The sequence below is a fragment of the Gracilinanus agilis genome, chromosome 1 (assembly GCF_016433145.1).
Source record: "Gracilinanus agilis isolate LMUSP501 chromosome 1, AgileGrace, whole genome shotgun sequence".
NCBI lineage: Eukaryota > Metazoa > Chordata > Mammalia > Didelphimorphia > Didelphidae > Gracilinanus > Gracilinanus agilis.
In genome coordinates, this window is record NC_058130.1 from 282,511,873 (window position 1) to 282,524,828 (window position 12,956).

The following is a 12,956-nucleotide window of genomic DNA, read 5'->3' on the forward strand; positions in this document are numbered from 1 at the left end:
ATGATGGAGGGGATGTGGCAAAATTGGGACATTAATGTATTGCTGGTGGAGTTGTGAACTGATCCAACCATTCTGGATGGCAATTTGGAACTATGCTCAAAGGGCTATAAAAAAAATGCCTGCCCTTTGATCCAGCCATACCATTGTTGGGTTTGTACCCCAAAGAGATCACAGATAAACAGACTTGTACAAAAATATTTATAACTGTGCTCTTTATGGTGGCAAAAAACTGGAAAAGAAGGGTATGCCCTTCAATTGGGGAATGGCTGAACAAATTGTGGTATATGCTGATGATGGAATACTATTGTGCTCAAAGGAATAATAAACTGGAGGAATTCCATGTGACTGGAAAGACCTCCAGAAATTGATGCAGTACACAGAGACCAATACACTGTGGTAAAATAGAATGTAATGGACTTCTGTACTAGCAGCAATGCAATGATCCAGGTCAATTCTGAGGGATTTATGGAAAAGAACACTACCCACATTCAGAAGAAGAACTACAGGAGTGGAAACACAGAAGAAAAGCAACTGCTTGAACACATGGGTTGAGACAGACATGATTGGGGATGTAGTCTCAAAACTACCACACCAATGCAACTATCAACAATTTGGAAACAGATCTTGATCAATGACACATGTTAAAACCAGTGGAAATGCACATTAGCTACTGGGGGGTAGGGAAGTGGGGGGGTGAAGGGGAAAATAAGAACATAAATCATGTAACCATGATAACTTCTAAAAAATAAAAATTATTTAAAAATTATCAGTTATTATTATTATTTTGTTTTGTTGGGGCAGAAAAGAAGGGTCACAGAAACAGTTGGGACATCATGTTCATTCTTCACCTCACTATTATAACATTTTTGAATTTATAAACTAAATTTCTTAAACTTTCAATAATGGCCTTTTCTTCTTTTCTTCTTGCCTTGTCCTTAGAGAAGTTAAAGAACTAGTTTAGGTCTTGGTTTAAATCTGAAGAATTATGATTCATCCCCAGTACCTCCATTTTTCTGTTCTAAATAATCTCTTCTACTTAACCTTTTATCTAGTAGTTTCTAACCACTTAATCATTTTGTGACTAATCTCTGAATCTCCTCAAACTTTGCATGTCAGGCCTTGCTCTCTTAGTTCTAGGTCAATGATGGGACTGAAATGAGACACTAGCAAATCACTGAACACTTAACAAAGGAGTACTTAGCTTCTCTGGGCAGAGCCTCCCTACTTAGTCTTAACACACCCCAAGTCTGAGAAGCCCCAACACCACACCACTGGGACTTTTTATACTCTAAGATCAGGAAGTTATGGTAGGAAAGCTGGAACCAATCAGATTGCCTTGGGAGGAGGAAGCTTGTTAGGAAAACATTAATTTTATCATAATTATGAAAATGTTATATGGAATCCAGAAAGAATCTTATCAGGATAATTACAATGGAACCTCAAATAATGCTACATTTCCTTTCTGTTGGGCCAGTCCTAATTATGAGAGCAATAAACTATGGTTTATTTCATTATGTTCTCTCAGTTTCTGTACTTAACAAGAATTATAGAATTTTCATACTGAAAGGGAGATTATTGATTATCTTGACCTATTTCTACATTTTAGAGGTAAGGAAATAGAAACAAAGGGGTTAAGTAATTTTCCCAAGGTTATACAACTGGTTAGTTAATGGCAGAGCTTTGACCAAACCCATATCTTCTGAATACCCAAACCAGTGTTATCTCTGCTACCCAATACTAAAACAAGAACTAAAGAATAAAAAATCAAAATTTTTAGATTAAGTCTAGGCAATTTAGGTCAAAACAAGTTAATAACAAGTTAAAATGAATTGTGGTCTTAAAATAATCTAAGAAATAAGATTATTTTCAAGTTTATCATATTCTTTGATTTTTTGCTCATCAACAAAAGAACAAAATTTTCCCAGATTTCTTTCTACTTTGGGACACTATAATTGATGATCAATAATAATGAATCAAACAGTAGCTAAGTATTTGTATGCCAGACTCCATGCTAAACATTGGGATTATAAATCCATAAAGGCAAACAGGTCTGGCCCTAGAGGAATTTATATTTTATTAGGGTAAACAATATGAACACATATGAGTAGACACAAAATACATAAAAAGTAAATACATGGTAATTTTTCTTTACAAGATAATTTTGGAAGGAGTTACTAACATCTAGAGGAATCAGGAAAAGCCTTATATAAGGGTGCAGATGAAGAGAGTTTTAAAGGTCCTTTAGCAATAGTAAGACACAAAGGTGAAAGTTCACTTCAGGCAAGCTATGGCTAGCTAACACATGGAGATGGGCAATGTAATGGCATGAGTAAGCGGAAGCAAGAAGGTCAATTTGATTAGAGTGCAGTGACCTCTCTAAGGCTGTCATCTGTCAAATTTCCATACATCAGCACTGCCCTCAAGATAATTCAATGCTGATGTATGGAAATTTGACAGATGACAACCTTGGAGAGAAAAACACGGTCTACAACTGGCATTCAGAGAACCTTACCACAAGTCCAGTAGGAAAGAAATGTATCAGAACCTCTAAAAATCAAGCTAATGGCTTGTGCTTAGATGAAGGTATTGTCTGCACATTGATTAATAAAGTTTGATTGTGTGCATTAAAAAGTATAAGTTCAATTGTTACTTCTATCTCAGCACAAGTAATAAATCAGTTACACATCTGCAAAGCGAATTATAATATATAAAGTAAAATACAGTTAATAAGACTATTAGAATAAATGCAATAACTACAGATGTTCATCTATACAGAGTAATACAAGAATAAGCAAAAGTCCCATTTCAAAGAGCGGAAAATTATTTCAACTTAAAAAAAGTTGAAAGAGAAATATAAAGTATAAAGTATAAAGCATCCATAATACTCTATCCAATAGAGAAAAAAAAATCCAAACCAACCTGAAGCCATTGGCTTCCTTTTGTTGTTTTGTTGTTGAGTAGTTTTTCAGTCATGCCCAACTCTGTGACCACATTTGGGGTTTTCTTGGAAAAGTCATTTACCATTCCTTCTCCACCTTATTTTACAGATGAGGAAATTGGGGCAAACAGAGTTAAGTGCCTAGGAACACATCACTAGTAAGTAACTAAAGCCAAATTTGAACTCAGGAAGATGACACTTCCTGACTCCATGGCCAGTGTTATATCTACTGTGTCATCTAGGTACCCTATTGGCTTCCCAGATGAAACTATTAAAAATAGCCTGTAAAAAGTTTCTAATTTGAAATAGTAAATAAAAGGTTTTACAAATTAGGTTTGAGTAAGCCTTCAAGAAAAGGCATAAGTATTTTTCCTTTGAGTTTTTGGTGGTTCAACTGTGCCAGTGTACAATGTTCATTCACATGTCAATGCAGAACAACCTTTCACATAAAAGCCTTATAAAGTTTATAATATATAATATAATATATATACTCTTTTTAGAAGAACTGAAAATATTTTAAAATAATATTCTTCAACCTAAAATCCTTTCCAAATTTTTGCCTTTAGGAAAGCAGGTTGAATAAACCCTTTCAAGTGGATTAAGAGGATTAAAAGTGATAACCAAATTTATTTCTAGTTTTGCTAAAAAAAAAAAATGTCTTTCTCCCATTAGACTGTCAGATCCTTGATAGCAGAGACTTTTTTTTACCTTTCTTAGCTATTATGTGCCTGGCACATAGTAAATGCTTAATAATGTTTATTAACTGATTGATTCTCCATCCACCTGAGGTTATGGACATCTTGAATGATCCAAAAGTACTATTGTCTTTTCCACTCAAGGATTAAGATATTAATCACAGGAAGGAGGCCCTTTCACCAGTACTTGGGTAGAGTAATCTATGAAAGAATGGAAGAGCAACTGTTATTTAGGAAGGTTAACATAATATAGAATAGAACAAAATAGGTTAGAATAGGATAGAATTAAATAGAGGGGAGAGAGGAATAATTATTTATTATAGTATACTATGGTCTATGTGCTATGTGAAGTATTTTACAGTTATTTCATTTAATCTTCATAACAACCTTTACAAAATAGATATCATTATTATCCTCATTTTACAGTTGAAGAAACTGAGGTAGACAGAGGCAACTTGCCCAGAGTTACATGGCTGATAGGTCTAAGGCCAAATTTGAACACAGACCCTAACTTTAGGCCCAGCACTCTATTCACTGTCACCTAGCTGCCAAAAAGAACAGAATAGAATACGTATTTTTGGCATATTATATAAATTTCTTTGTTCAAGTTTCCTATAAATGTAACTTGGGGAATGAAATGTCTTGAAGGCATAAGTTTAGCAATATAGGAGGTGATAGGGAATGGGACTAAATATATCAGTCTGGATATTTCTCTCTTTGGGCTAGAAATGTTAAAATAATGTTAAGTTAAAGTGTTACTGGAAAATGAGTCTAAAATACGTAGTCCAATAATAATATTTTTCTTTAATAGAATGAATTTTTTAGGGGATTTCAGTACAGGCACTAATGTCGTCACTTACTCTGGCTTTTCTCTTTTATCATTTGCTATTTAACTACAAAATAGTTTAACATGATGGAAGTTTTTTGCTTTTACATTTTACTCATCAAAATCTACTTGAGAATCTCAGCTAACTTTTGATACAAGATTGTCTTTGAATCAATGACATCATCTTGAGAGAAACTACACTGCATGTGTGTGAGCACAGAATTTGTTTCCCAACAGTCTGAGAGACCCGCATTAGCCACTGCTTCCCCCAGTTGAATTAGGGAATTATCTGCCTGGTAGGTGTATGTAGTTCAAAACTCAAGAAAAGACCCAGAATGGAAGGAGAGGAAGAGTCATGGGGTCAGGGAGTTAAGAGTTAAAACAACAGGTATCAACAGGAGGGATTAAGATAAGGAAGAGAGAGGGGGAGGGGATTACTTATTCGAAAATGTCCTGAAGGTGTTATTTGAGATCTTCCTCTTGATCACTGGAAAAGGTGTCCCCACCTCCTCTTCTGCCACCTATTTCTGGGGGGATAAAGGGTTTAATGCAAGAGATGTAAATCCATGTATTTTGCCCTACCAGTTTTATATCTGAGGGTGGATAGAATGGCTAGATGAGGACCCTCCCATTGAGATGTTAGCTGGTTGGATCCCTCCCATCTCACTATTTGGGCTGAGTAAGTGATTTATCTCCATCCTGCTTTGAAGGATTAGGGAGGATGTTAACATATTCCCTTATGGTTTGGTAAATGGGGCTCAGCCCTAGATTTGCTCAGAGGGTTATTTTAATTAGGGTCTGTGCAATCTGGAGGGTCTGGATCCAATCAATTCTTTGTTTACAAAAGAAGAACTATTGTGGGGGGTGGGGTGGAGATGTGGCCACACCTGGGGATGAGTGGACCTTGGCTAAACTTAGCCCTGCAACAATGGAGAGAGACTAGAATGCCCCACCCCCTGCATTTGGGGGTGGGGCCAGCCTCCCAGCCCAGCCAAGACGGGGCTTGCATGAGTCCAAGAGGTCTCTAAGTGCTAGCTTTGGCACACATGCCATAGGTTCACCATCATGGCCCTGGGTAATGAGTGGTAAACTACTATCATTTGTAAGAAACCTCATTCAATGTAAATGTAAATTAAAGTGGCATGTTAGAACTTCCAAACATCACATTGTCTCACATTGCTAAAGTAAACTTTATTGCTGTGCCTTATAAAAATTTCTGGTACTTTTTAAAAATTTAACATAGAGCACTTATTTTATCAAGAATAAAAAGTTTTGTTCAAATAAAAAATGCAAGTTCTCATATATCATACAAGAAACTGATTCAAATTTATAAAAACAACAAGCATTCCTTAGTAGATGGTCAAAGTATAGGAAGTCAACTTTCAAAGGAAAAAATATAAGCTATTAACATAATGCATCAAATCACTAATAATTAGAGGGATTCATATGCATATGAATGCAAGCTCATCAACATCATCCAGCAGTTATACGAAGACTTTACCTGCCAGGTCATCCATAATGGGAAACTGACGGCTCCCTTCACAGTGAAGACCGGAGTGAAGCAAGGCTGCATGCTTTCGCCCCTTATCTTCTTGATGGTCATAGATTGGACCATGAGAAGAATTACCAAGGACAACAATACGGGCATTCAATGGACTCATACCAAACAGCTTGAGGACCTTGACTTCACGGATGACATCTGTCTCCTTTCTCACAAGCAGCAGGATGCGCGAGCCAAACTTGCACGTCTCTCTGAAGAAGCGGAGAAGACAGGTCTGAAGATCAACAAGAAGAAGACCGAGGTGATCACAGTCAACAGCAAACAGGACCTACCAATCCAACTACAGGGAGAAAACATCAAGGAGACGGACCACTTCACCTATTTGGGTAGCATTGTCAGTAAGGACAGCGGAGCAGATGAGGACATCAGAAACCGAATCAACAAAGCCAGACAGGCATTCAACACCCTGCGGTCTGTCTGGATCTCCAAAGCACTGTCCCTCGTCACTAAGCTCCGAATCTTCAATACCAAAGTAAAGACCGTCCTCCTATATGGATCAGAAAGCTGGAGAGTGACGAGCGCTAACACCAACAAACTCCAGGTCTTTGTTAACAGATGTCTACGTCACATCTTGAACATCAGATGGCCTGAAAAGATCTCCAATGCTAGTCTCTGGGAAAGAACAATCCAGTACCCCATTAGTCAGGACATAAAGAAACGTAAGTGGAGATGGATAGGACATACGCTACAAAAACCGGAAGACAACGTAGCCAGACAAGCATTGAGCTGGAACCCTTCAGGGAGGAGGAAAGTTGGAAGACCAAAACAGACCTGGCGAAGATCTGCTGAAAATGAAACAAAAACGGTCGGAATGACATGGGCCCAGCTGGGGGAAGTTGCCCAGAACAGAGTCTGTTGGCGTGAGATGGTTGCGGCCCTATGCTCCTAAGGAGTCAACAGGAATAATCAATAAAAAAATAAAATAAAAATAATATGCATATGAAACGTACCTTAAGGTACCTTAAAGTTGACAAATAAAGTGAAAGACATAAGAAAATGAGTGAGGCAAGGATTGTGGATTAACAGGAAACTATAATTTAGATCTCCAACATACAAAAATTTAGAAAACAAACCAGACTGAGTTGTGATTTGGAAATCCAAGTAAAAAACATAGTCATACAAAATTTCTAATCCAAATCTGCATAGGGAGACAGTCTGGAAGGTCAATGGATACTGACAAATGGGATTTCACCCAGGACATGTCAGCATAGAGCATTCCAGAATACAGCGACTGAAAGATAATTGATTGAAATTATGCACAGGGAAAGAAATGGTCCCAGATCCCAACAAAAAGACCCTGAGTTTGTGCAGGAGCCAAAAAAAAGTGCCATGTGTCATATTTATCATTCATTATCCAATTCAAGGTCACAGGTATAAGATAGACTGAGGAGAGGATCTTCTAGCTGTGTATAGTATTTTATTTTGGTCTGAAAGCTCTGGATTTAGCTATAATGTTGGAGTCCTAATATGAGAGCAGTTACAGGTCTAGAATTAACTTAAGAAACTGTAGAATCCCAAAGCAACCACAAGCAAACACAAGCTAGGATCAGGATGGCTCCGAGAAACCTAAAGTTACTAACAGGTTAGGATGTCTTAGAGAAATCCATAGTCACTAACAATAGGGTGTTATTAGGCTCCCAAATGTAGCATAAAGACCCTACATGCTTGGAGAGACAGCCAAAAACCATTAACTACAAAGGCTACTTCAGGAACTACAGGGCACCCCTGAGTCTGTCAACACCCGCCACCTTACCCGCCATCCCTTGACCCCCCCCCTTAACCTAACCAGCCCAGACTTTACCCGCCACCTGTCCCGCCACCCCCTGAGTTTCCCTCCACCCCAAACATATATAATCTTTACTCTGACTATGCCCCCCCCCCAACTCCTTTGCTAAGCTCCCCTAGCGCGCACTAGAAATAAAGACTTCCCTTTGTTTGGATTGCATTGTCTCTGTGTGCTCCTTGGGTGGCGATCCATTCGGACCCTAACAGAACAAATGGTAGTTATGAAGTCTCAGTAACTAAACAGAGTCTCAGTTCTAGCCTCCAACCTGGTCTGAAGACTGCAAAGAAATAACCAGAGCAAGAATCCCAGAACAAAGGGAAGCATGTATGTAGTTTTGTCATTCTGAATATGCAGAGTTTTCCAACTGGCTAATAGCCCCTGAGTCTAATAAAAAACCTACTGGATCTTTCAACCAATGTGCTTACCAGCTTTCCACAGAAGTGCAGTGCAAACCCAAATGAAGGTCAGGAACTTGTAGGACCTAGAACAGAAGGGTTATGATAAGACTGCCCAGGATATGATCACTTTGGGAGCACTGCAACTCACAAGTCTCTAGCATGAACTATTACCAAGATACTAGTATAGCAGTAAGTAAAACACTTGGGAGAAGGAGGAATGATGGGGCAAGTTGGTTAACTGCCAGGACACAAATAACACAAGGGAATCACACCTACTCCCACAAATAAAAGACAGAGCTTGGGAATGAGTGGTGACAGGACTGAGAGAGTGGCAGTTGAGACTAACTGTCTCTCTAACTCTAGCCAGGGGCTGAACTACACAAAAGTGGGTCCTTGTTGGTTGTGGAGGAGTAAACAAAGGGAAGGAAGGTGGGAGAGGGTTTGACTAAACCAGTGATGGGCAAACCTTTTAAAGAGGGGGCAAAAGGAAAGGAAATGCTCATCTGTCAGTCTGTTTCTAAGACAATTCTTTCCAAGTTTCATTGTATTGTATCTTACTCATTGTATTCATAAGATTAGGAATAATGCCATGAGGCCAGATAGAACATTTCAGGGGGCCACATCTGGCCAGGGCCATAGTTTACCCATCACTGGACTAAACTAATAAAGAGGGCACAGCCAACTGTCAGTTAGAATGGCTGGCTTCTCTCTGGTTCTGGCACAGACACACACAGTCTGGCTGGAACAGGAGTGGCTGCTAAGGGCTTTGGAGACAAGGGAATTTCTTATACCATAGGAGATACTGCTCCAAGCTGAATCCTTGATGGTACAGATACTGGAACAAATCCTTGGTCAGCTAATAAATCCACAAACTAAGGTTAAAGGTACTCTGTAATTGGTCCACCCAATTATAGTGACTTGTCCTTTCCTCAGACTAAGCACTTGCTTAATATTAACACCCAAGGTCTCCAAAGTTTCAGAATACAGACAGATAACAGGATCCCACCTGCCAAGCTCCTTACTTCATCTCTTGAAAATTTACCACTCAACCACCTTCTCCAGCTACTGCCGCATTCTACACCAGAATGTCCATGTCACTCAGCTAAGATCTTACCTCCTATGGCCTGTGCATTGCTACATATCCACTTTACCTATCTTTATATCCTACCTTATAAATTTGCCTATAACACTAAGATAATAACAAAAGCAAAATTTCCCCCCTCAGAGCAAGAGAAAAACCTAAGAGGAAAAAAAAACTCAAGTCCAGAAAAATTGCCCCAGAAGTGTGCAGTATGCAGCATATAAAGTCTCAAGTCAAGAAGCTGAACAAGTGTGAAGAGAAGAAAAAAAAAGAATCCTACTAGGCTCAAGGCACAAACCCAGATGAGAATAAATCCAAAACATCTATAAATCTCAAAAAAAAAAAAAAAACACAACTTTTGCATCAGTCTATCCAGAATTCTTGGAAGAGATGAAATAATTTATTTAAAATAAAAAGCAAATTTAAATTAATCCCCCCAAAAATATTTAAAGAGCTAAAAATGATTTTAAAAGCCAAATTAGAGCCTTAGAGGATAAAAATAGAAAAATAAATGAGATTAATGGAAGAAAGATTTGGAAAGAGAAATACCAGTTATAAGCAAGAGGTTCAAAACTTTACCAAAGAAAGAAAAGTTCCTAAAAATCAGAATTGACCAAATAGAAGATAATGACTACATGATAAAACAAGAAATGCTAAAGGTAAAAAATAGGAAATAAAAGTAAGGTATCTTAGAGCAACAAATAAAACTGACCTAGAAAATATATCAAAGAAAGACAATTTAAGGATCACTGGATTACCTGAAAGTTATAACTAAAAAAATAAATTCTAGAAATCACAAAAGAAAATTGTCTAGATTTCTTGGAAACAAAGGGCAAAATAGAAATGGAAATTATCCACTAGTGACATCCTGAAAGAAATTCCCAAATGAAAATTCCCAGAAACATTATAATTAAAATCCAGAGCTTCCAGATCAAAATATAATACTGTAAATAGCCAGAATCAAGGAAGAAAGAAATTAAGTACCTAAGAGCCACATAAAGGAACACAAAAGATTTAGGAATCACATTTCTAAAAGAAAGAAGAGCTTGGAAGATGATATTATAAGAAGTAAACTACAGGGGGGAACAGGATTAGATCTTTAATGAAATCAAGAACTTATTAGCATTCTTGATGAAGATATCAAAGATGCATAGAAACTTTAAAAAATACAAACGGGGGAGTCAGGAGAAGCATAAAAAAATAAACACAAGCAAGCAATCTATATGGGACTAAATTGATAATATTCTAATATAGGGAGATAATCCATATAGTTCACAGAATTCTGTCATCCTCAGTGCTCACAGAGGGAGTCTTAGAGGGATTAGGAGTGGCTCTGTGATATTTTGGTTATCTTAAAAGAAGAATGGAAAGGGCAGAACAGGAATTCACTGGAAAAAGGAAAGAAATGAGGAATGAGGAAAATTACCTCACTAATTGAGAGTGAGCAAAACTTGAACCTCATTTTCATCTGAAGTGGTCAAAAGAAAGAAGAATAAATATACAGTTTAGTACACAAATACATTTTACTCAATAGGGAAACAAGAGCAAAGGGGACAAAGGAAAAGAGGTTTAAGAAAGAGAGTAGATTAAAGGAAGGATTAATATTAGTGAAATAAATTCTTAAAGGGGTAAAAAAGAATAGAAAATGTATAAGGCAGTGAGAAATACACAATTGATAATCAAAAATGCAATAAACTCACCAAAAAATAAATAAATGGAAAAGGCATTGGATGGGTGGACTAAACTAGAAAGCAAAATTTCATAATGTTTTATTTACAAAAAACACATGAGAAAAAAAGATATATACAGAGTTAAAATAGGGAGCTCAAGAAAAACCTACTACATTTTAATGTAATGGATTTATACTGAAGTAAAAAAGATAGAAATAGCAATCATTATCTCAGACAATGCAACAGAAAAATAGAAAATTTTAAAAATTAAACAAGAAGATACATTTTGAAAAAAGTTACTACAGAAAATGAATTAATATCAATGCTAAATATATGTGCATTAAATAGCATAGCATGTTTAAGTATTTATTTTAAAGGAATTACAAGAAACAATAGACGATAAAAGTATACTACTAATGGACCTTAATTTGCTCATCTCAGATGTAGATAAATCTAATCCACAAAATAAGTTAAATGCCTGAATAAATTTTTGTAAAGAGTAGGTATGATAGAACTCTTTAGGTTACTCAACAGCCTCACCAGTCAATCCAGAAAGCTAGCATAGACATTTTCATTGATAAAAAGATAAATGGAAAGAAAACAAACTAACCTTCACTTCAAACGTCACACCAGATCCCAGGATCTTTTCATTTGAATACAGCCACCCTCCAGAAGGCATATTGACAAAAATGCTACTTGAATTGCAGACTTCACTTCCTAGATGCATCTCCTCTGGCTGAATTTTTTCCCCTGTGCTCATCTTGCTTGTGCTTTGCTGAGAACACAGAGTAGCAGGGACAAGGTTACATGTGTTTTCTGAAATGCCTGATGCTGAGCTAGGAGCACTCAAGCTGCCAGGTAACTTGGAAACAGCAAGGTCCTTCACTGCAGAAGGCAGGTTTTTGATGCCCAAAAGGCTGCTGCAACTGGAGAATTTCAAGTGAGATACTTTATGCACGAAAGTACAAAGCGTGGTGGGTCCATCCTCCTGGTCTTTATGGAGAACCTTGGACGAGACCACATATGAGGATGATATTTCTGAGGTTGTGTCAGTTGTTGAGACCTTGCTGGTGTTCGTGGACAAATTGTAAGTTCATCAACTGATGTCACTGAATCATTCCTGAAGCGGTTATACTTGGTATGTTGACGCATGCCCTTCTATCTGGTTTCCTGTACATGTTTTGGCAGAGCTGATGCCAACCCAGAAAACACCTGTTCTCTCATAGCAGACAATACATAATAATTGAGTAATGGCAATAAAACTGGGATGCTCCCAATTAAATGTCTTTAAAGAAGGAAGAAAAGAAGAAGAAAATTATTCCACACACCTTCATCAAAAATAAAGCAAAAACCACAAAAGAAAACTGCTTATGGTTCCTTAGACTAGGAAAAGTAACAGTTTTCTGATAGAGATTCCAATCCTGCTTAGCTGCCAAGTCTCTCACAATAAAAGCATGATTCACACAAATGAAGAGACCCTTTTCAACAAAGGCTCAGTGAACACAGCAAATCACTTACAACTTCCTGTAGGAAAAAAAAGGCACATCCACCCACTTACAGCACACCAGAATCAATCACTTCTCAAAATCCTCTAATTTCCTTTTTCACATTTTCTCAAAAAATGTTTCCTTCTATTTTTTTTTATTTCTCACCTTCCTTGAACCTTCATTCTTTTGATAACACAATTAAAACCAGTATCTGAGTGTAACATGCCCAACCAAAGCTCATGTTATATTAGAACAGTTTAATCTATTAAATTAACTTCCAAAAATCTTTAATTCTGCTTTAAGGGTTAAGCCTATCCCACTCAATTCATCTTTATAAGCCTTAGAAGCATTTGACAGTAATACTTAATATGAAAAGCACTTTTAAAAAAAAGATCTTCCTCAAGCCCTGATGATCTAAAATGCTCACATAATTTTAAAGTAAAAGTAAGGAAAATACTCTACTAGTTGAAAAGAAAATATTAATTAATTTCCTTTCCCTCCATTGCACCTCATC

At 37.1% G+C, this 12,956-nt stretch overlaps 1 protein-coding gene across 1 annotated transcript in view; it reads right to left on the bottom strand.

Annotated features, from left to right (window-relative positions):
* The window catches only part of SHC3 (SHC adaptor protein 3), a 225,722-nt gene extending 213,615 nt beyond the window's left edge, over nt 1–12,107 (bottom strand). Inside the window, 2 exon segments of the mRNA XM_044657594.1 lie at nt 11,566–12,044; nt 12,047–12,107. Coding sequence (XP_044513529.1) covers nt 11,566–12,044; nt 12,047–12,107 — 540 coding nt within the window.
* Nucleotides 12,108–12,956: the final 849 nt, after the last annotated feature.